The 23,791-nt window shown below is 49.9% G+C and overlaps 2 protein-coding genes across 2 annotated transcripts in view; both read left to right on the top strand.

The window, feature by feature from the left end:
• Nucleotides 1–17,331, top strand: part of SUPT5H (SPT5 homolog, DSIF elongation factor subunit) — a 42,472-nt gene extending 25,141 nt beyond the window's left edge. Inside the window, exons 18-29 of the mRNA XM_056846830.1 lie at nt 2,945–3,091; nt 4,616–4,741; nt 4,852–4,936; nt 5,329–5,433; nt 7,700–7,802; nt 8,023–8,150; nt 10,581–10,686; nt 10,810–10,968; nt 11,978–12,146; nt 12,442–12,645; nt 13,823–13,918; nt 17,188–17,331. Coding sequence (XP_056702808.1) covers nt 2,945–3,091; nt 4,616–4,741; nt 4,852–4,936; nt 5,329–5,433; nt 7,700–7,802; nt 8,023–8,150; nt 10,581–10,686; nt 10,810–10,968; nt 11,978–12,146; nt 12,442–12,645; nt 13,823–13,918; nt 17,188–17,331 — 1,572 coding nt within the window. The remainder of the gene's footprint in view (nt 1–2,944; nt 3,092–4,615; nt 4,742–4,851; nt 4,937–5,328; nt 5,434–7,699; nt 7,803–8,022; nt 8,151–10,580; nt 10,687–10,809; nt 10,969–11,977; nt 12,147–12,441; nt 12,646–13,822; nt 13,919–17,187) is intronic.
• A 4,105-nt stretch (nt 17,332–21,436) lies between these two features.
• Nucleotides 21,437–23,791, top strand: part of TIMM50 (translocase of inner mitochondrial membrane 50) — a 35,622-nt gene continuing 33,267 nt past the window's right edge. The window contains exon 1 of the mRNA XM_056845868.1: nt 21,437–21,646. Within this exon, the coding sequence (XP_056701846.1) occupies nt 21,437–21,646 (210 nt within the window). The remainder of the gene's footprint in view (nt 21,647–23,791) is intronic.

Below are 23,791 nucleotides of genomic sequence, written 5' to 3'. Positions count from 1 at the left end.
TTAACCGTGTGGAACTTGAACGGGAACGCCTTTTGAAGTGCGGTTACTCATCTAGAGTTGTAGATACCATCATTGAAGCTAGAAGACCGGTGACTAGGCGCATATACAACACCTCTTGGAAGGCCTTTGTGCGGTGGTGCCAGAGAAAAAAGGTGGATCCACTCCCTCCCGAAGTTGGACAGCTCCTGGATTTTCTGCAGGATGGGGTACAGATGCGGCTCTCTGCAGCCACCCTAAGACGACAAATCGCTGCTATTTCAACCGTCATCCCAACGATTGGAGGTCTACCCACATCTAGACATCGAGACGTGGTGGCGTTTCTAAAAGGTGTTAACCAGTTGAGTCCTCCCGTCGTGCATCGTTTCCCGACATGGAACCTTAACTTAGTTCTGAAGGCACTTACAAGGGCACCATTTGAACCACTGGGGACGGTCCCGTTAAAATACCTAAGATTAAAGGTCTTGTTTTTAACGGCCATCACTTCGGCCCGTAGGGTGTCCGAGTTTAGAGCTCTTTCCATCAGAGAAGGCCTATGCATCTTTCATAAGGATAGGGTTGTTCTTCGACCGGATCCTACATTCTTACCGAAAGTGAATTCGTCTTTTCACAGAACACAAGAGATCAATTTGCCATCGTTCTGTCCTAAACCTTCACGTCAGAAAGAACATCAGTGGCATACCCTAGACTTACGCAGAGCCCTGCGGATTTTCATAAGAACCGCGGAGTTTAGGAAGTCGGACTCTATGTTTATAGCAATTTCTAATCCCAACAAGGGCCAAAAGATGTCGGCTGCTTCTATAAGTTACACCCTGAAGCTATGCATCACAGAGGCATACAAAGCACGTGGTAAGACTGTTCCAAGCGGTATCACCACTCACTCTTTGCGTAGTGCCGCCACCACGGCGGCCTTTGATAAACAAGCACCAGTAGACGAGATATGTAGGGCCGCAACGTGGTCTAACGTCTCTACATTTATAAAACACTACAGGATTAACACATGATCGTCAGCCCATGCGGCTTTCGGGTGTAGAGTGTTACAGCATGTAGTGGAATAATCAGTTTTCCTTACCCACCCGGGTCGAAGCTATTGCAAGTCCCACAGCTTCAAGATGCCCTAGCCTCAGAAGAGAACGGAGCCTTGATTCCTTACCGTGAAGGCTCCTTCTGTTCTGAGGCGACTGGCATCTTGCCCACCCGGTAAAACATGGGACATACAATTCACTACATTCATGGCCACTACATACTCGTGCACACATGGAAATTCCTTAGATAAATGTATCATTTAACTGATAGTTTAGTAGATTTACTGGGTTGACAAACATAGTTATGGGAAGTTTTTTACAGTTCTCCAGGTTCTGTCTTCCTTGTTTTAACCAATTTCTATTTATATTTGTTTAACTTGTTGGAAGTTTTTCCTCTATTCTTTTCTTGGAGTTTTTTCCTGCTTCGGGCTTGGCAAGTCTGAAAGTGGGAAGCTCAGGGCTGTTTCCCGCCTAGAGGAGACAGCCAATAAGATTTGGTCCTGCCTCCCCGGAGAGCATCGGTAAACACCCACAGCTTCAAGATGCCCGTCGCCTCAGAACAGAAGGAGCCTTCACGGTAAGGAATCAAGGCTCCGTTTTCTGTGCTGGCAGCTGGCTGTTCTGGGTCTCAGGCTGCAAATGGCCCGCTGGGCCGCAGCCCTCCCCAGTATCCGACTGCTGGTCCATCAAGCTCCATACTGCCTGTTCTAACTAGCAGCAGCTTTTCAGTGTCTGTGGCAGATAAAGGCCTTTCCCGCTGCCTGCAGTGCATCAGGTTGAGATTCCAGGAAAGCAGTCTGGGGCCTTTGCACATGCAAAGCTTTTCCTCGGCCTCTGAGATATGGTCCCTCTCCAAAGCTGTGTCCGAATACTGGTGTAGATTTTCCTGCTCTGACTGGCGGTTGCTCTCAGTCAGAGGGAGGCCTTTTCCCTGCACCTGTTGATTTCTAGTCCTTGAACTGGAGATGCCCAGGATTCCGCATACAAAGCAGGCTCTCTGCTGTTGAGTGAAACGTCATTGTGTTCACTGATGCTCTTGAATATGTTAAGCTTCTTTATGAGTTGCAGACCCTTGATCCATCTAGGGTAATGTTATTTGCTCCGACTGGCAGCAGCTCCACCAGGGTCTCAGGCTCAGCAAGGTCTTTCCCATCACTCAGTTCCTAGAGGCAGAAGAAGCACTTCAGGAGCCAGCGTGGTGTAGTGGATAAGAGTGGCGGATTCTAATCTGGTGAACCAGGCTGGTTTCCCCATTCCTACACAGGAAGCCTGCTGAGTGACCTTGGGCCAGTCACAGTTCTCTTAGAGCTCTCTCAGCCTCACCTACCTCACAACGGGTCCATTGTGGGGAAGAAAAAGAAGAGTTGATTTTTATATGCCGACTTTCTCTACCACTTAAGGAAGAATCAAACTGGCTTACAATCACCTTCTTTCCCCCTCCCCACAACAGACACCCTGTGAGGAAGGTGGGGCTGAGAGTGCTCTAAGGGAGCTGTAACTAGCCCAAGGTCACCCAGCTGGCTTCATGTGGAAGAGTGGGAAAACAAATCCAGTTCACCAGATTAGCGTCTGCTGCTCATGTGGAAGAGCAGGGAATCAAACCCGGTTCTCCAGATCAGAGTCCTCTGCTCCAAACCACTGCTCTTAACTACTACACCACGCTGGGGAGAGGAAGGGAAGGAGATTGTAAGCCAGTTTGATACTCCTTAACAGGTAGAGAAAAGTGGCATATAAAAACCAACTCCTCCTCTCCTTCTTCCTGGTACCTTCAGCATGCAAAGCAAATGCTGAGCCAGTCTTGTGTTCTACCCTCCCCCCTCCAAGCAAGAGACTGATGGGGCTAGTTCAGGCCCAGGCTGAGGTTCTGGTCTCTTTCTCTCCCTCCCCCTGCCCTCCACTCTGAGCCTCTCCTCTTCCTGCAGGTCCTCAACATGCACGGCAAAGTGGTGACAGTCAGGCACCAGGCAGTTAACCGGAAGAAGGACAACCGGTTTGCCTTCGACCTGGACTCCGAGCAGAACAACATCCACCTGAAGGACATTGTGAAAGTCATTGACGGGCCACATTCGGTAAGGATGGGCTGGGCGAGCCAGCCTCGGAGGGCTCTGAGCCTCGCTTGTTCTGTGCTGTGGAGGTAGCCTACCCTGCTGGAGTGTTGCTATAGCAGTGGGCCCACCACTTCTGGAGGCAGGCCGCTGACAGCACGGGCTGTGGCCATTGCTGTGCTTGATGCCACCCCACATCAGGGCTGTTATTTTGGCCCTGTGGAAGGCAGGACGGGAGGGAAGGCGACACAGAATCGCCCGATCTTGTCAGATCCCAGAAGCTAAGCAGGGTTGGTACTCAGATGGGGGACCACCAAGGAAGACTTGGCAGGGGAAGGCTCTGGCAAAACCACCTCTGCTTCTCACTTGCCTTGAAAAGCCCCTTGCTGAGGTCACCATACGTCGGCTGCGACTTGACAGTGCTTTACACAAGCACAAGATTCCTGCTTGTGTCTGCAGCTTAACAGGGCTGAGACACCCTCCTGCTTGTGCCGCAGCAAGGCGGAGAGATTGAATTGACCTCCTGCTCCAGCCTTGGGGTGCACCATCTCCCAAGCCTTGGGCTGCGTTCAGACCTGCTCCTTGCTGTCTGCTCTTGGGGCAAAATCCTGCCGCCATACTGTGCAGCTTATTTGAGCGGCTCTTGTGTGCAGGAGGGTTAGGCCAGTGGGCTGTGTGTTCTGTGGAGTCCCACTCGTTGGTCCTGGACCAACGAGGGCTCTTAATGACAACTACAGTAATTGATTTGGGGGATTTTTAGATTCCACCCCAAATATTTTCAAGGCTGGTTTTAATGAGAGATTCCTTCCCGCTCCTAGTAGAGGATCTGAAGTGAACAATTTTAAATCCAGGATTTATCAGTTAAAGGTGATTTACAGCCTTTAATTCTGATAATACAAAAAAAGTAAAGGTAGAATTCGATTCTCTGAACTATCAACCAGCAAACCAGACAGAACGCCTGTAGAAACTTTTATCTTTAAAGTCCCTAGCATTGCTTAATCACATTATAGCAAGTAATAATTTTAAAAGCAAATCAGGTTTCAGCTTTTGTTCTCACTGCTTTTAGAGATTATCAAAAAGCCCAAATTATCTCATCTAGTATCCTTGTGAGACTTCCATCCAGAGAAATCTGATTTGCTTGTCACCGGACTGCATATTTATAGAAAAATATCAGCTTCCTCTAAATCTGATCTATTATAACCATGTGATTATTATCTAGATAACTCATTGTCTCATAACTGACTATGAGATAATCAACGTGCAGATAAGCTAATCAGCGTGTGCATATGAGAATCTGATATAACAAGATAAGGCCTATTTCAACAGTTAACGTTTATCAAAAAGCCATTAATCTAACTTTTCTGTAACTGTTTCAATTAACTATCCAAGATGAAAATAACTGTAAGCAAACAAAGTTCATTGAAAAGTGCTTGAACTCTCGGTTAGCTTGCAGGCTCAGTAAGAAAAGAGGTGTGATACCTTTGCTTACGGTTGCATGGTAGGAAAGCCCGGAGTGTTCTGGTGACTTGGCTCCTTCTCTCCTCGCAGGGTCGTGAGGGGGAGATCCGTCACCTCTTACGGGGCTACGCTTTTCTGCATTGCAAGCAGCTGGTGGAAAACGGAGGCATGTTTGTGTGCAGGACGCGCCATTTGGTTCTGGCCGGAGGCTCAAAGGTGGGGCACTTTTTAGGGTGAGGTGAGGAGATCCGTGCGGGGAGGGGGGGCACAAGTGCTTGCTGTCGAGTTCCTGTTTGAAATAATTGCTTCCCCCCCCCCTTCTGCAGCCCCGGGACGTCACAAACTTCACCATTGGTGGGTTTGCACCCATGAGTCCTCGGATCAACAGCCCCATGCACCCCAGCGCAGGAGGTGAGTGAGGAGGTAGCTGCGCATGTTGGGGGGGCCGGGTTGCGTGTGGTCTCAGCCTCAGCTGAGAACTCCGAGTGGGGAACCTCAGGTGCGTGGCGCACAAAACTGTGCCCCTGAGCTCTGGTCCCTCGGGGAAGATTCAGCCTGATTGGTGCCTTTGAGATTAAAGGCAGCCCAATCAAATTGCACCCGATTCCCCCCACTGAAAGACTTTCCACTGCTGCTGGCCAAGCAGGAATCTTTCATGGTTTCAGATTTCCTGGGACCAGCAGGCTGCTGTTCTGTAAGGATGACGACTTGGGTCTTTAGCTTGTGCTCAGCGCTCCTTTGAGAGGCATCGGGTGGTTGGGTACAGGCTGGTTCTTATTTTCTGTACCCTCCCTCTCCCCCAGGTCCACGTGGTGGCTTTGGAGGGGGCGGGATGAGCCGGGGTCGTGGGCGCAGGGACAACGAACTCATTGGGCAGACGGTGCGGATTTCACAAGGGCCCTACAAAGGTAAGACAGCCTTCTTTTGGGGGGAGTTAGCATCAGGCAGGTGTCCTTGAAAACCAGGGCAGGACAGTGGCTAGAGGGCTGGAGCGAAGATCAGAGAGATCTGGGAACAAATTCCTACTCAGCTAAGAAGTACACTGGGTGCCCTTGGGCCAGTCCTTTTCTCTCAGACTGACCTATGTTGCAGTGGTGCTGTGCAAATAAAATGGGCTGAGGGGAGAATCCCATGCGCTGCCCTGAACTCTTTGGAGGAAAAGTGGGATTTTTTAAAAAGGGAAAGGTCCCCTGTGCAAGCACCAGGTCATTCCTGACCCACGGGGTGATGTCACATCCCGACGTTTCCAAGGCAGACTTTGTTTACGGGGTGGTTTGCCAGTGCCTTCCCCAGTCGTCTTTCCTTTACCCCCAGCAAGCTGGGTACTCATTTTACCGACCTCGGAAGGATGGAGGGCTGAGTCAACCTTGAGCCAGCTACCTGAAACAACTTTGGTTGGGATTGAACTCAGGTTGTAAGCAGAGCTTGGACTGCAATACTGCAGCTTACCACTCTGTGCCACGGGGCCCATTAAAGTGGGATTAACTGTGTATAAATTGTACCACTTATCCCTCACCCTTCTCAGAGGCTCTGGGTTTGGAGCATTGCTCTGGGTGTTAATTGCATGCTTGCATTGTGGTGCATACAAAGGGATCCCACACACCATAACTCATGAATCAACCTAATCCTGAGTCAAGCCTTTGGCCTATGACTGCTCTCTTCTGAATAGCAGTGGGTCTCCGGGGTCTCAGGTTATGGGCTTCCATACCTAATCCTTCTAGGTGGCGGGGCTGAGGATTGAAGCTGGGAGCGTCTGTAGGTGGAACAGATGCTTTATCACTGAGCCACAACCACATTCTTAGGAGTCATAAGAACATAACAAAGGTCCTGCTGGGTCAGACCAAGGTCCATTAAGTCCAGCAGTCTGTTCACACAGTGGCCAACCAGGTGCCTCTAGGAAGCCCACAAATCAAACTACTGCAGCTGCATCCTGCCTGTGTTTCACAGCACCAAATATAATAGGCATGCTCCTCATATACTGGAGAGAATAGGTATGCATCATGACTTGTATTCATTTTGACTAGTAGCCATGGATAGCCCTCGCCTCCATGAACATGTCCACTCTCATCTTAAAGCCTTCCAAGTTGGCAGCCATCACCACATCCTGGGGCAGGGAGTCCCTCCCCACATTGGCAAGAGTGGACAGAGCTGAGCGGAGTCTCCATCTAAGGGTTAAAATTCTGGTAGTGTTCAGTGATGGAAAAGTAACCTGTAAGGGCCATCTGGTGGTGGAAAGCGCCATCAAGTCGCAGCCGACTTCAGGCAACCCTAGAGAGCTTTCAGGGCAAGAGATGGACGGGTGGTTTGCCATTACCTACTTCTGCATAGTAATCCTTGATGGTCTCCCATCCAAGTACTAAACAAGGCCGACCCTGCTGAGCTTCCTAGACTTGATAGGGTCGGGCTCGCCTGGGCTTTCTGGGGCAGGCCCATCTACCTGAGTGGAACAACTATTGCGTGCAGTCAAGTCAGCTGTCATTAGCTTCCCTGAAAAGAAGCCCTGGCGACTGAGTTTCTGTGAGAGACCTAAATATTACCCCTTGGAGTTCTCTAACACCCCCCCCCCGGCAGGGAACCCTAGGGAGTAGATGCATATCAAAGTGTAACAGTTCACCTGGTTTTCATTTCTCAATAGAAGAAGTGCTCTGAGGTGTCATTCTCAGTTCTTGAGCGATTCCGTGTGGTTTAGGGATTGTGAGATTCTCCAGCTCCCCTCGGTAATCCCAAAAAGTCACACGTTCAGACTGACAGTCCAAAGCAGGTTAACATTTATTCAGGATCCGCAGGTACAGCATAAGCAATCCACAGGTTCAAAGCTGCTAATGGCAGTTCAGTCTACAGGCCTAAACTATAAGCATAAAGCAATCCCAGGTGCAGTACTAGGCAGGCCTGGGAACAGGGAGATAACATCACCAGCTAGGAGGAAGGGAGTGAGCAAGCCATAACACCGGAGTTGCTAGCATGAGAGTCAAGGACAGATCAGGGGGCCGCAGCGAGGGAAACACTTGCAGTGTGCGCAACAGGCCTGACTGATGTCAAGAGCCAGGCATAAGGACGGTTCCTGACAGGGTTTTGGTTTCCCAGCAGTCAGGTGGGAAGGCTGCTGCTGCTTCCCCTCTTCTCTGCCCCTTTGGTATCTTGCTGCTCACTGACATGCGTTCTCATCTCTTCCAGGCTACATTGGTGTGGTCAAGGATGCCACAGAGTTCACCGCCCGCGTGGAACTGCACTCCACCTGCCAGACAATCTCAGTGGACCGGCAGCGTCTCACCACAGTGTAAGGGCTGTCAGGAAGGCTCATTGCTGGGGGGGGGGGGGGGTGTTAGAGATCAACCTCGAAATCTAGAGATCTGAGGCTCTGCCTGCACATTGTTTTTATCCTCATTCCCCAAAAACCTCTGCATTGGGAGTGGACCTTTCTGCAGGGTAACGTGGAGTTCGCATGGTTTCAGGCTGGGGACATCAGCTTTAACTTCGCACTTCTTTCTTTTTGACAGGGGCTCGAGGAAGCCAGGTGGCATGACCTCGACTTACGGGCGCACCCCTATGTATGGCTCTCAGACTCCCATGTACGGCTCAGGGTCCCGCACACCAATGTATGGCTCGCAGACTCCGTTGCATGACGGTGAGTGGGGGGAGGGCCATGCTTTCCGTGAGGGGAAAGGAGACGCTTGGTCCCTCCCTGTGGGAAAGCTACTGTGGAAGGTGCCTTTCAACAAGACAGGGTGGAGGAAGAGGCAGGTACTGAGAAGATCCTTGATTATCTCCTGTACCCTGGGGCTGCTGAGAGAGCCAGGATGGTGTAGTGGTTAAGAGCGGTGGAGTCTGATCTGGAGAACCGGGTTTGATTCCCCATTCCTCCACATGAGCGGCGGAGGCTAATCTGGTGAACTGGATTTGTTTCCCCACTCCTACACATGAAGCCAGGTGGGTGACCTTGGGCTAGTCACAGTTCTCTCAGCCCCACCTACCTCACAGAGTGTTTGTTGTGGGGAGGGGAAGGGAAGGTGATTGTAAGCCGGTTTGATTCTTCCTTAAGTGGTAGAGAAAGTCGGCATATAAAAACCAACCCTTCTTCTTCGGAGACCCTGTTGAGCCCTCAGAACAAGGAGAGAAGAGTTTTCCTCCTCCAGGCAATGAGAGGCTGAACTCAGCAACTTAAACAAATTAAATCAATTAAATGTATCTGTCTGGGTTAATAACAGAAGATTTGCACAGTTCTAGGTACAGGAGGGAGGAACACGGAGGTTCCCCCACCCCAAAACCTGTTTGCTCTTTTCTAAGACCCCCTTATATGTAGCAGCTGTAAAGGCATTTCTCTATAGTGTTTTCATGTGACGTGTTACATGAAACCAGCGTGGTGTAGTGGTTAAGAATGGCGAACTCTAATCTGAAGAACCGGTTTGATTCCCAACTCCTCCACATGAGTGGCGGACTCTAATCTGGTGAACCGGGTTGGTTCGCCCACTCCTACACATGAAGCCAGCTGGGTGATATTGGGCTAATCACAGTTCTCTTAGAGCACCTGCTTCACAAGGTGTCTGCTGTGGGGAGAGGAAGGGAAGGAGATTGTAAGCCAGTTTGATTCTCCTTAAAAGGTAGAGAAAATCAGCTTATAAAAACTAACTCTTCTTCCTCTTCTTTTTCCTTGTTGCCTTCCCTTGTGTTTCCTACTTAATTTTGCTGCCACCAAAGGCTCTTGGACTAGAATTCTTAGTTGGACCCAAAGAACAGGATGGCTTAGTTATATTTGGTAGAATGACCAAATTGTCAGTGTGTGGGGCCAACTCTGATGTAAAAGGAAAAAGAAGGCTGGCTTTACTTAAACATAAATAGAGTTTATTTATAACAGTGTAATGGTTTCAGTATAGTATTTATTTTTTTTAAACCTATGGGACTGCCTCTCCTGTTACAACCCCCCCCCCGCCCCCGCGCACTCTAGGGGCCTTTTGCAGGTGCCTGGCCCCAGGATGGCTCAGTTAGCTGTCACCAGGAGAAAGGCCTTCTCAGTTGTGGCCCCTGTGGAATGCACTCTCAGATGACACCGATGCCCTGACGGACTTGTTTAGTTTCTGCAGGGCGTACAAGGCCAAGCCTTTGGAGTGTAATCCACAAGTTTGGGGTGCTTTATTAGTGGGATGTTGCAAGCTACATATTTTAATAGTTTAATATTTTAATGTTAATATTTTATATTTGTTAGCTGTTTTTGTGTTTTAACTCAGTAGTAGTTAAGGTGTTGGACTAGGATCGGGGAAACCCAGGTTCGAATCCCCACTGTGCCATGGATACTTGCTGGGTGACCTTGGGCCAGTCACACTCTCAGCTTCGACGCTGGCAAGTATTTGGATGGGGGACATCCAAGGAAGTCCAGGGGGCGTGGTGCGAAGGCAGGCAATGGCAAGCCACCTCCAGATGTCTCTTGCCTTGAAAACCCTATGGGGTCGCCATAGGTCAGCTGAGACTTGATGCGGGGGAAGTATTTTAAAGTTGTGAATCACTGCGATACCCTTTGGGCGAGCGGTGACTAAAAAAATTAATAAATTCAGTATAGTATCATAAGCGTGATGGTTTCAGATAGGCACAATTCTTCTTTGTTTAGGTCTTCTGAAATAGACCTAGCCGCAAAGGCTTATTTTCTCACTTGCCATGTAGGCTAATAACTTCCACAAGGAACACAGAATCCTCCCAGTCTCCCCGGCATCTCATTCAACTCTCTTCCCACGCACACTCTGAACTCTCTCTCTCTACAAACCAGTCTGCTCCGCCCCCGAGGGTACAGAGGTTTCTTCTGGCACCATCATTTGTAGACAAGAAGGACATGTTTTTAAGCCTCTGATCATGGGGTTCTCCGTTCAGTGGCTCAGTCCCTTTCTACCCAAAACTGTATGCCTGCTTCGGATCTGTAGGTATCTGGGATGTCTTCATTAAAAAACAAAAAACAGACTGCCTTTTTATACAACTCTTCAATAAAAGTTAGCAAAGCGTTTAAGCATCTGCTAGTGCAAGCCTGTGTGTTGAGGGTTTGCCAGGTTTTAACAGTGTGTCTGTCCTCCAGGCAACCGGACTCCTCACTACGGCTCTCAGACGCCCTTGCATGATGGCAGCCGGACTCCCGCACAGAGTGGGGCTTGGGACCCCAACAACCCCAACACCCCCTCCCGGTTGGTTGGTGCCGCTCAGTGGAGGGAGGGGTGGGCAAAGGAGCTCGAGAGCTCAGGGCCAGCAAAGTTGTTGGCGGGAGGAAGGGTCCCCGTGGATTGCCTCTCATCCCATCTCTTCCACAGAGCCGACGAAGAGTTTGACTACGGCTTTGATGATGAGCCCACCCCTTCTCCGCAAGGCTATGGGGGAACACCCAACCCACAGACTCCAGGCTATCCCGATCCATCTTCCCCGCAGGTCAATCCGCCGTACAACCCTCAGACACCTGGCACCCCAGCCATGTGAGTGTGCCGTAGTGGGAGGGGGGCATAGTTCTTGCGTTTCTTCTGGCTTTCTTGTGATTCTTCAAAAGTAACAGAGCTGGTGTGGTGTAATGGTTAAGGGTGTTGGACTACTATCTGGGAGACCCAGGTTCAAATCCCAACTTGTGCCATGAAAGCTCACTGGGTGACCTTGGAGGCCAGTCATACACTATCAGCCTAGCCTACCCCGCAGGGTTGTTGTGAGAATAAAACGGAGCAGAGGAGAATGATGTAATCCACTTTGGATCCCCATTGGGGAGAAAGGCGGGGTATAAATGAATAAAATAGAACAAATTAATAGAAAGAGCAAAACAAGAGCCCGTTAAGTTGCTGAGTTGGAGTTGAATTAGGATCCGTGTCCTGGCCAGTGTACCCTTCAGATATTCACTCAAGCCAAGAATGGCCCCTGTGTAGGTTGCAGCTTCCCATTAAAGAAAAACAACCGGTTTCTAGGAAGAGAAGGATCTAGAGCTGCTTGCCCCCACAAGACCTGGTAGGCGGAGGCTGCTTTCTGGGCTTGGCCATAGAATTTCATTCCAGTTCTTTTAGACGTTGCTGTTGCTTGGAAAATAGTTACAGGGATTTGATTTTTTGTAATTAGAAGTATGAGAGCCGTTAATGATTAAAGTACCTTAAGTACCTTTTGTTGTTGTGATAACAACATTGTTATAAAAATATTTGACTGGTGAACTGACAAATCTATCATTATTATTAGTCGTAGTAATATTGGTATTCGTATTATTGTTATTTAAATCTCCCAAGAACCCAACCTTGGGATGAAATGGGAAAGCTGTCTGAGTACAGAACCAGCTCAGTTTTAAATTGGTACTGCCATCTAGTGGGCAAAAGGCTCTGCTTTCTCAGTTAAACTGGGATTTTTTTTTTAGGGGAAACTGACTTTTCCATTTGTACTCCAAAATCAGTGCTGCCCCACTGTTGTCTGTCTGCTTTGCTGAAGGGCCCTGGTTCTCTCTCTTCCCCACTTCAGGTACAACACAGACCAGTTTTCTCCATATGCAGTTCCGTCCCCTCAAGGCTCCTACCAGCCGAGTCCCAGCCCTCAGAGTTTCCATCAAGTGGCACCCAGTCCTGTAGGCTACCAGAACACCCACTCGCCGGCCAGTTACCATCCAACGCCATCGCCTATGGCCTACCAGGTACCGCTGAAAACCTGTAAGGCAGGGGTCATGTTGCAACCTGCAAGCAACAAACCTTGCATTAACCTGCTAAAGAATCCCAGGTCCACTCCCCTCTTAAAGCCTTCCAAATTGGCAGCCCTCACCACATCCTGGGGCAGGGAGTTCCACAATTTAATTATGCGTTGGGTTAATCGGATATCAGCCATTTTGCCCTTTTCCCCTCCAGGCAGCAAAATGTCCTGAGCCAGCCCTGCTTGCCTGCTGCTGCCTCTTCCACCCTCTCATTCTCTCAACCTTTGTTCCCTTCCTCCAGGCTAGTCCCAGCCCTAGCCCAGTGGGCTACAGCCCCATGACCCCTGGGGCTCCTTCTCCAGGCGGCTACAATCCTCACACCCCCGGTTCTGGAATTGAGCAGAGCTCCAGCGACTGGGTCACCACGGACATCCAGGTCATCATCCGCGACACTTATTTGGACAGTCAGGTCGTGGGGCAGACAGGAGTCATCCGCAGCGTAACTGTGAGTAGGCACAGGGATATGCCCGTCAAAGCAGGGTGGCTGGAAAGTAGAGGCAGCTGTGCAGTTTGAGGTATGGGCTGGAAAAGAGGCGGGGGAAGATGGATTGGCAGTAGTGAGAGCCTGTCAGAGTGAGGCCTGCCTGTCCTGGAGGAGATCCCACCCAGAGTAGTGGCATCAGTTGGGCATCCTTGATCAAATCTGGGTGTTTTTCCCCTGAGTGACTTGGGCATCTAACCAAGCATCCAGATCCGGTTTGTGGTGTGGTTGCGATGGATCAAAAGGCCTTCTTCCCTGGATTACTTTCCTTAAAAGGCCAGCATGGTGTAGTGGTTAAGAGTGGTGGTTTGGAGCGGTGGAGTCTGATCTGGAAAACTGGGTTTGATTCCCCACTCCTCCACATGAGCGGCGGAGGACTGGGTTGGTTTCCCCACTCCTCCACATGAAGCCAGCTGGGTGACCTTGAGCGAGTCACACTCTCCCAGCCCTCCTATCTCACATGGTGTCTATTGTGGGGAGGGGAAGGGAAGATGATTGTAAGATGGTTTGATTCTGCCTTAAGTGGTAGAAAAATTCGGCATATAAAAACCAACTCTTCTTCTTCAAAAGAAAGAGCTCACCCGCTATTCTCCCCTTCTTCCTCCCCCCCCTCAAAAAAGCAGATATATCAGTTGAGGCCACTAGTGCTGCTTGTCTCAGTAAACTGGGAAGTCAGGTTTTCTCTGGAACCCAACCCACTTAACTTTGACTTTCTTCATGTATCCAAAGCTCAATGCAGAGGCTTCAGCAATTTTTTTTTCGGGGGGGGGAGAGAGAGAGTCAATCTGGAAAGCTCCAGTGCCAGCCAATCTTTTTACAACATGCCGCATTGGAGTTTTCCAGCCTTCAGGTTGGATCCCACAGGGCCGTTCCACAAACAGCAGCACTCTTTTCCCCGATGCAAGAAGCTTTCCCCTGATGTGTACTGGGAATCCAGCCCAATCTGTTTGTACTGCCTTCGTAGCCTTTTCAGCATCTTGAGTCTCCTGTGCCCTCATGGCTGTAGTATTTGTGCGGATGAACAAAGGGCAATGACTCTGGCCCAGGATCTCCCAGGGAGGAGTTCTTCAGAACCAGCCTTGTGGGCTGGAGCTCTGGCATCTGCAGCTGACTGATTCCTCTTCTCCTCTCCACTCCCCAGGGTGGGATGTGCTCTGTCTACCTGAAGGACAGTGAAAAGGTGGTCAGCATCTCGAGTGAGCACCTGGAGCCCGTCACACCCACCAAGAACGATAAGGTACCTGAAGGGAACCATCAAGAGGCGTTTTCTGTCTTGGCCAAGCTCAGCTGAAGTGCAGGGGGAAACAGAGCAGCAGCACTGCTGTTGTATCCTGGTGACAAATTGTCTAATTGCACCCAATTTAAGAATCTCTAGTGATCAGCCCTATGAGTTTTCTTCATTAGCGTCCCCACTGGATCTGTCCAAGACCATCATCTCTTATAGCGCAATGAAAACATTAGGGGGCTTGAAGGCACCTGATATTTTGCCAGAAGAACAGAGAACTTGTTTAACAACCTTACTGGCAACAAAGCATGACTCTTTATTAGGTAGGAAGTTGATAAGGAGATATAGGTGCTAGTTAATCCTATGATTTTTGTGGGGAGGGGAAGCACCTGCAACAAAAATCGTGTCCAACATTTCTTAAACCGAGATAAATACATAAATTTAAGGCAAAGCAGGTTTTAGCTGGCTGGCAGAATACTATGTAAAGTTTTGAAGCCCCGCGCACACAGAGAGATATCTCACCTAATATTCTCTCTGACTGGAAGCCGCCAGCAGAAAGCCAGATAAGACCCTTACGTGACAGTTTTTACAGAGAAAGTGATTGTCCTCCCCCCTCCACTTGTTCGGTCCCAACCTTTATTCTAGGACGGGTGGGGAACCTCCGGCCCGCGAGATCATTTTACCCGGCCCGTGGCCCACCTGCTGAGGCCCGGAGCTCCAGGGAGATAGCTGTTGTTAGCCAGGCCCTCCTCTGGGCACTTCGGTTTTGCTGGCAGGTGGGAGCGCAGGCGCACAAAACTCAAGACAGGGGCATTTCTCTCAAGTCTCCCCGCTTCCTGTTCCGAGAGAGAGAGAGAGAAAACATGTGCCTGGCCAGGCTGGCTCTCGGCAGCCCAACTGCCTGAAGGTGCTGGGGTGCCCGAACCTCGTGCTGCCATCTCCCCCCTTGCCGGCCTGCCACTGGCTGCACTGCGCCCCTCCGCTGGCTCGGTGGGCTCCTATGCGGCTCTCCCCTCACTCTCCCCCGAGGCCAACAGGTAAAGTGGACTCTCTGGCCATGCCATCCCCGATCCTTCCTCCCCCTCCAAGCTCGCCTGTGACCGTGAGGCGGGGCGATCCCCCGGCCACAACCCCACGCTGCGGCCTGAATTTGCTGGGGCGCCCGAAGCATATGCCACTGTCTCCCCCCTCACAGAGTCTCTGTTGTGGTGAGGGGAAGGAGATTGTAAGCCGGGTTGATTCCCCCTTAAGTGGTAGAGAAAGTCGGCATATAAAAATTCTTTTTCTTCTTCTGATTTGAGCATTTAAATCAGGGGTGGGGATCCTCCGGCATGTGCCGCCGTCTCCCTCCTCGCCGGCTTGCGCGCTGGGCGCACCGCTGGGCACACCGTGGCCTGAATTTGCTGGGGTGCCTGAAGCGTGTGCTGCCGCCTCCCCCCTCTCCGGCTTGTGCGCTGGCTGCGCCCAGCCTGAATTTGCTGGGGTGCTTGAAGAGTGTGCTGCCGCCTCCCCCCTTGCTGGCTTGTGCGCTGGCTGCGCCACGGCCTGAATTTGCTGGGGTGCCCGAAGCGTGTGCCGCCGCCTCCCCCCTCTCCGGCTTGCGCGCTGGCTGCGCCACTGTCTGATTTTGCTGGGGCGCCCGAAGTGTGTTCTGCCACCTCCCCCCTCTCCGGCTTGCGCGCTGGCTGCACCACGGTCTGATTTTGCTGGGGCGCCCGAAGTGTGTGCCGCCGCCTCCCTCCTCTCTGGCTTGTGTGCTGGCCGCGCCCCGGCCTGAATTTGCTGGGGGCTTGAAGAGTGTGCCACCGCCTCTCCTGCTTGTGCGCTGGCTGTGCCACAGTTTGAATTTGCTGGGGCACCCGAAGCGTGTGCCGCCGCCTCCCCCCTCTCCAGCTTGTGCGCTGACTGCGCTACGGCCTGAATTTGCTGGGGCGCCCGAAGCACCTGCCGCCGTCTCCCCCATTGCTGGCCTGCACGCTGGCCGCACCGCGGCTTGAACCCCTCGCTCTCCCCAGAGGCCAACAGGTAAAGCGGGCTCTCCGGCCATGCCATCCCCGAACCTTCCTTCCCCTCCCAGCTTTCCTGTGACCCGTGTGGCGGGGCGATCCCCTGGACGCAACCCTTCTGGGGCACCCGAAACTCATGCTGCCATCTCTCCCCCCCCCTGCTTTACCCGATGGAAAAACCTTTGGACTGGACACTGTGTGCATATTGAAATGGTCTCAATCTTAGGCTGCAGCCACATTGGGACTTCATATGGATTGTTTCATTGCAGTACAAACCTTGTATAGGACATTTAGATTTGCACATATAGGATGTTAGTGTATGGTTATTGGATTTGTATGCATGTATATCTTTTGATATGAGGTTTGCATTGTGGCCATTCTATGTTTAATTAAATTCATGTTTAATTAATTAAATATAGCGCACTAATTTTTAAGTTGATAATTTTGTGCGGCCCCCGAATGATGGTATAAATATTGAAATGGCCCTTGGCAGAAAAAAGGTTCCCCACCCCTGTTCTAGGAGGTGGCGGTCATGTGACGCAGCTGTGGCAGAGAGGCCTGACTCACATGCTAATCTGGCGAGGCAAAGAGCTTCCCCGAGGGAGATTTAGCATGGACTCCATGCCTCATTTAAACCGTGCTACAACCCACGCAGAGCAGTGGTTCACGCTTTGCTTGTTTGCCAGAGGGTCCCCTTCCTTTTTGGCTGTTGTGACGGGGGGTGCTGACCAGAAGCCCTCAGCGGCTCTGCTTCGATTGCAGCACAGTGTAAGCAGGTCCCTGAGCCGAGGCGACTGTGCTGGAGGGAAGCCCTTTGCTTTACCAGCATCACACTTAACTCAAGCGCATGCGTGTGTTTGGCCATTTGTTTCATGGCTGCTGGAGGGCCATTGGATGGTCGTGAGTTTGGTGGCCTTCACTTCTTTCACTGTTCAGTTCTGTTTTTAAGACCTGAGAAGCGAGGACTTGACATTCCAGACTTCCCTTGCTGCCTCAGTGGTCTTGGTGAGCCATTAGCTGGTGCCTCCTTTTAGAACTCTTCCGTACATCTAGTCCTGTGACCCTGGGGCTGTGTCTCATTCTCCAGGGCTGTCTATCTGATAGTGATTGCTCTCAGGTGCCTTTCGTCCCAATTCTGTCTCCAGCATCACTGTGGGGGGGCTGTGGCTCAGCTGTCCCTGATTTGGACTGTGCCTGCTCCTCATTGTCCACCTTTGTGATTTGATTGCCCCTCCTTTTTGGATCTGCAACTCAGTTCTTCCCCTCTTCCTGCAGGTCAAAGTCATCCTGGGAGAGGACAGAGAGGCCATGGGCGTCCTGCTGAGCATCGATGGAGAGGACGGCATTGTCCGCATGGACCTAGAAGAACAGCTTAAGATCCTCAACCTCCGTTTCCTTGGCAAGCTGCTGGAGGCATAGAGGGGACAGAGAATAACTTAATATGTATGCGTGTTGCGGGTTTTATTTTGTTTAGTACATTGCCTCTAGACTGGTGCGACGTGTCCTTGTACAGATGGGCTCCTGTCAACATGTCCCCTCCGATCCCCCTTTATTTTTCCTCTAGCACAGCAAATTTGTGGGTTTCAGGAAGTGGGGGAAGCCTTTTCTCTCTTGCCTTGCGAGTAAAGAGGAATCAGCAGGAGAGGCAAAGTGGGTAGAGGGTTTGGAGGGCTTTGCTTCTTTCTTCCAGCGCTTTATCTCCACCCGTGAGACAGAACCAACCAGTGCGAAGCTTGCTGCAATAAAATCTTTCCATGCACTCACTGTCTTTGCCTTGGTAAAGAAACTCCCCACCACTGGGTCTTCCGCCTTTGGACAAAAACTCCAGTTAAGTGTTTCACGCTGCACAGAATGAGATGAAATAACTGGCTCAATTCAAAGGATATTTATTTTATTTACTTTTGCTTTATTTCTACCCTGCCTCCCTCCTCCCAAAGTAGCTTAATCGCTGTCATCTCAATTTTATCCTCAAAACAACCCAGTGAGGTAAGTTAGACCAAGTGTGTGTGTGAGACTGACCCAAGGTCACCCAGCAAGCTTCCACGGCAGAGTGGGGATTCGAACCTGGGTCTTCCAGATCTTAGATCATCACCCTAACCACTACACACCATGTGACGGTTTCATGCCTGCAGTTGATCCACAAGGGCTATTTTCCCTCTGGATTCCTTGAGTGTAAATAACTGCTGGTTTTTGAGTTCAGTTCTGTTTAAAACAATATCCTTAAGCTTCACATCAGTCTCACTGTCCATATATCACACCACTGTATTGTCTGAGCTGGATTTGGGATGCACAGCAACTTTTGTATCTGGACTGATGGAAGGCCTTTAAAGCCTGTCTAGTGCTGTAACTGAAGTAGAGAGAGGGTGGCCAGTGTATTTGCTCTTTGAAAACGGCCTCCGCATACACTGGTTTGTTGGAGGGGAATGAAGTGGGGGTAGTTGTGTTAGTAAAGACACTCACACTGCAACCTGAAGCAACTACTTGCAAGTAATGCTGACCCAGCAGTGACTGTTTACATTGGATAGACTACATGAGACAGAAAACAAACAGCCATTAAAGAGTCACTGAGAAGGCGAAAATTGGAAAATTTTCAAAGTAAGACATGATCACAATGGGACGGGGTGGTCATTTAACTACTGAAAGTTTCAGGTGTGTTGCCTTGTTGACCACTAGAACAGCCAGGCCCAAATCCAGTGGCACCTTAAAGACTGACTGGATTTCCAGGATAATAATAAGCCTTTGAGAGTCAAAGCTCTTGGATGCTCTCTGATGAAAGGGGGAGCTTTGACTCTCGAAGGGTTACAGCTTGGAAATCCAGTTGGTCTTTAATAAGGTGCTACTGGACTCTGGTGTTGCTCTTCACTACCCAAAGCATTAGTATGTATGTTAAGTGCTGTCAAGTAGCTACTGACTCATGGCGGCCCTATGAATCAATGTCCTCCAAAACGTTCTATCATTAACAGCTTTAGATCTTGCAAACTGAGGGCTGTGGCTTCCTTTATAGCAGTGGTTCCCAACCTTTTTTTGACCAGGGACCACTAGGACTTTTTTGTTCGGTGCAGGGACCCCAAGGTTCAAAATAAAAATTCTGAGAATTTGAAAATAAACTTTAATCATAACTGTTAGTTAAACATTAAACTTAGAATAATATTTGAATATATATTTTTATAATAGAGAACTTTTAATTGAAAATATTAATTTATTATGGGTTTATAACTTTGTTTTGCGGACCTTAATTTAGTTCTCGCGGACCCCTGGGGGTCCACGGACCCCTGGTTGGGAACCAGTGCTTTATAGAGTCAATCCATCTCATATGGGGTCTTCCTCTTTTCCTGTTGCCTTCAACTTTTCCTAGCAATATTGTCTTTTCCAGTGACTCTTGTCTTTTAAAGTGACCTCCGTTTATTTACCTTTTTGTAGTCCACCTTTCTCACAGGAATTCATGGTGGATTGTGCATAGTGAGTACAAGCAACAAAATGGAATATTCAATAAACAGTGCATTAGGAACCAACCAGAAGGAACTGAAGCATAGCATAAGCATTACTACAACACATTAAGTTGTGAAATATAATAGCATCCTTACAGTAGGCAGTGTGAGAGAGGTACTGTCAAGTTGTTTCTGACTTACGGTGACCCTATTAATGGGGAGGGAAGGCAGCATGGTACAGTCAGATCTCGGAAGCTAAGCAGGGTCAGCCCTGGTTGGTATTTGGATGGGAGACCACCAAGGAATACCAGGGTTGCTGTGCAGAAGAAGGCACTGGCAAACCTCCTCTGTTAGTCTTGCCATGAAAACCTCATAAGGGGTCGCCATAAGTCGGCTGCGACTTGAGGGCACTTTACACACATTAATTAATGACCTCCCAAATGCCCCATTTTTAACAGCCTTGCTCAGATCTTGCAAACTGAGGGCCATGGCTTCCTTTATTGAAGGGGCCACAGAGCCTGTGGGCACCTTTGGAACTCTGACACAGCGTGGTGGGCACTGCCACAAAATGGCTACTGCAGCTTACCGTCAGTCAGTGAAGGTCCTTGTGCTATGGTGGCAGCTGCTGCCAAAACAATGTTTAAAAACCCATCCAAGCCCCACATGACCACGCCCACTTTCTAAAAATATTTCATGGGCACCAGGAAAGATGCCAGTGAGTGCCATGGTGCCCATAGGCACCATGTTGGGGACCCTTTATTAAGTCAATCCATCTTGTCACGGGTCTTCCTCTTTTTCTCCTGCCTTCAACTTTTCCTAGCGTTTGTAAACCATTTTGTACTGTGCAGAAGGCCCTCTTGAATACTTCGTGGAAAGCCAGGAGAGTGGGAGCCTTCCTGACCACCTCGAGCAGGCCTTTCCACAAAGCAGGAGCCACAATGGAGAAAGCATGTGTATGGGCAGTTATTCATTTTAACCATTTGCGGGTTGGCACCCACTTGCTGCCATGAGCGAAGCTGTCGTGTGTGTGTTAAGTGCCGTCAAGTCGCTTCCGACTCATGGCGACCCTATGAATGAAAGTGTCCTATCCAAAATGTCCTATCTTTGACAACCTTGCTCAGATCTTGCAAATTGAGGGCTGTGGCTTCCTTTATTGAGTCAATCCATCTCTTGTTGGGTCTTCCTCTTTTCCTGCTGCCCTCAACTTTTCCTATCATGAAGGTCTTTTCCAGTGACTCTTGTCGTCTCATGAGAAGCTGTCATGGAGGAGCACAATTGTCCCGGAGATAACGACAGTGGTGCATATGTATGGCTGCCAACCTCCAGGTGAGGCCTGGAGATTTCACGGAATTACAACTGGCCTCCAGGCAACAGAAATCAGTTCCCCTGGAGAAAATGACTGCTTTGGGAAGCGGACTCCAAGGCGTTGTACCCCACTGGGGTCCCTTCCCAAACCTCGCCCTCTCTAGGATCCACCCCCAAATACTCCAGGAATTTCCCAACCCTGAGTTGGTAACTCGGCTCCGAATTGGCATTGGGCCGTTTACTTTGCTGGATAGCTCGCGTTTTCCTCCGTGCATGGCCGTGCAAAGTTCCCACGGCCTCTCTCGGATTGCAGGGGTCTCCGGCCTTCCTACCCTCCTGCAGTTCGCGCGTATGGAGGCGGCAATAAAATACACCACGTGGGCAGCGATAGAAGGCGAAACAGAACGTTTCGATGAGCGCCAATCGGGGTTCTAGCGTCGGCCACGCTTGCCTGGTCTTCGCCTCCAAGCACTCCTTCCCCGCCATTGGACAGTGCAACCACGTGCGTCAGTGCAGCCGCCTCTTGCCGTGAATGGGCAACCAATCAACTATCACCTTTCCTCCTCCCCCAGCCTCGTGCGGCTGATGGGTCGGGGATACCTTCGAGGCTCGAATGGCAGCCCTGGGGAGGCTTGTCATTGGACACGGCCCGAGAGTAGGCGTGGCCACGTATGGAAAATCGCCCGGGGCGTGGTCCTTCTGTTCTCGCGTTCTTCTGCCGCCTCCTAATTGGCTAGGCCGCTCGTCCTCGTTCTCTGGCGCATGCGCCTTAGCTAGTCTCGCGAGCAAAGATGGCGGCGGTGGCTGTGGCGGGCGTTCGCGCCTTGTCCCTGGCGGCGCTGAGGGGAGGCGGCGCCGTCGCTAATTGCTGCTGCCGGCGGTGGCGACGGCGGGGTGCCTGGCCGGCAACGGGGCGGGCCCTGAGCTCGGGCGTTCCCCCTCAGGTGGTGGGGGCAGGGCTGACGGAGTCCGTCCTGAGGGACGCCGTCAAGCAGACGCAGGTGAGGGGGGGGGAGGGGCAAGGGCCACGCCCCCAAACAGAAGGGAAGGTCTCTCCTTATTGGGGCAGGGGGGCTGTCAGTCACACTCTGATCCTGCCTTTCCTTTAAGGCCCTGAAGCGTTGGTGAAATCCTTTTTCCCTTACAACAGCCCTGCGAGGCCAGGCTGACAGTGACTGGTCCAATGTGAGGGTTGGAACGCAGCTCTATTAGGAAGAATGTGGCCTCCCCCCCCCCCACATTGTGATGTTTTGTTTATGTGTTTATGTGTTTGTGTTACTTATACACCAGCTTTCTCACTGAAACTCGAGGTGGACTGTGTGCGTGTTAAGTGCCATCGAGTCGCTGCCAACTCATGGCGACCCTATGAATCAATGTCCTCCAAAATGTCCTATCTTTAACCGCCTTGCTCCGGTCTTGCAAACTGAGGGCTGTGGCTTCCTTTATTGAGTCAGTCCATCTCTCATTGGGTTTTCCTGCTGCCTTCAACTTCTCCTAGCATTATTGTCTTTTCCAGTGACTCTTCTCATCATGTGACCAAAGTACGATAGCCTCATTGGTTCTTGTAGGTTATCCGGGCTGTGCAACCGTGGTCTTGGAATTTTCTTTCCTGACGTTTCGCCAGCAACTGTGGCAGGCATCTTCAGAGTAGTAACAAGTGTTACTACTCTGAAGATGCCTGCCACAGTTGCTGGCGAAACGTCAGGAAAGAAAATTCCAAGACCACGGTTGCACAGCCCGGATAACCTACAAGAACCAATGAACTCTGACCGTGAAAGCCTTCGACAATATTACGATAGCTTCAGTTTAGTCATTTTAGCTTCTAAGGACAGTTCAGGGTTGATTTGATCTAGAACCCACTGATTTGTCTTTTTGGCAGTCCACGGTATCCGTAACACTCTCCTCCAACGCTACTTTTCAAAGCAATCTGCTTCCTGTCAGCTTTCTTCATTGTCCAACTTTCACACCCATACATAGTAATAGGGAATACTATGGCATGAATTAACTTGATCTTGGTTGCCAGTGATGCATCCTTATACTTAGGAATCTTTTCTAGCTCTTTCATAGCTGCCCTTCCCAGTCTCAATCTCCTTTTCATTTCTTGGTTGTAGTCTCCATTGTGGTTGATGATAGAGCCAAGGAATAGGAAATCTTGAACAATTTCAATTTCCTCATTGTCTACCTTAAAGTTGAGTAATTCCCCAATAGTCATTACTTTTGTCTTCTTGATGTTCCTCTGTAGCCATGCTTTGGTACTTTCTGCTTTAACTTTCATCAGTAATCATTTCAGATCTTCACTATTTTCTGCCAATAATGTGGTATAATCGGCATATCTCAAATTGTTAATATTCCTCCCCCCAATTTTTACTCCACTTTCATCTAATCCAGCTTTCCTTATGATCTTAATATAGATTGAAGAGATAGGGAGATAAAATACATCCTTGTCTGACACCTTTGCCAATTGAAAACCATTCTTTTTCCATATTCTGTCCTAACAGAAGCCTCTTGTCCAGAGTACAGGTTGCACATCAAGTTGAACAGCTTTGAACTTTCCATTCACATCAACAACTGAACATCCTTTCAGATTTAGTCCACTTGCATACTTGTCCTCCACTCTTCCCCGGTAGCTGATTGAATAGCCTAGTTTTACTAAAGAATCTTTGCATTAAGGTTCAAATATTATCAATCAAATGTTACCATGTTTTGTGGCAAGCTTACTGGTCGACTGAATAGTTTTGTCATGGTTGTAGTCCACTTTGAGAAAGGTGGTCTATAAATGAAATTAAAATAAATAAAAGAAACATAGTCCACCACTCTAATTGCTAAACCATGTTGGCTCCTGTTTCATCCCTTTATGCCTGTTGATATGGAGAGTTCAGATGAAATGGCATTTTTTATTCTAAGGAGCTCAGGGTGGCATTTGTTGTTCTCAGCAGCCCTGTGGGGCAGGTTAGGCCAAGAGAGAACAACTGGCCAACAGTCACCCTTTGTTACTAAGAGGTAGTATAGTGGTCAGTGTGTCAGACTAGGCTCTGGAGACTTGCTTTGAATCCCCACTCTGCCACAGAAGCTTGCTGAGTGACCTTGGGCCAGTCATACACACACTCAGCCTCACAGAGTTATTGTGAGGATAAAATGGAGAAGAG

Source organism: Euleptes europaea, chromosome 3 (genome assembly GCF_029931775.1).
Source record: "Euleptes europaea isolate rEulEur1 chromosome 3, rEulEur1.hap1, whole genome shotgun sequence".
NCBI classification, from domain to species: domain Eukaryota; kingdom Metazoa; phylum Chordata; class Lepidosauria; order Squamata; family Sphaerodactylidae; genus Euleptes; species Euleptes europaea.
This window is presented reverse-complemented; position numbering and strand designations above follow the sequence as displayed.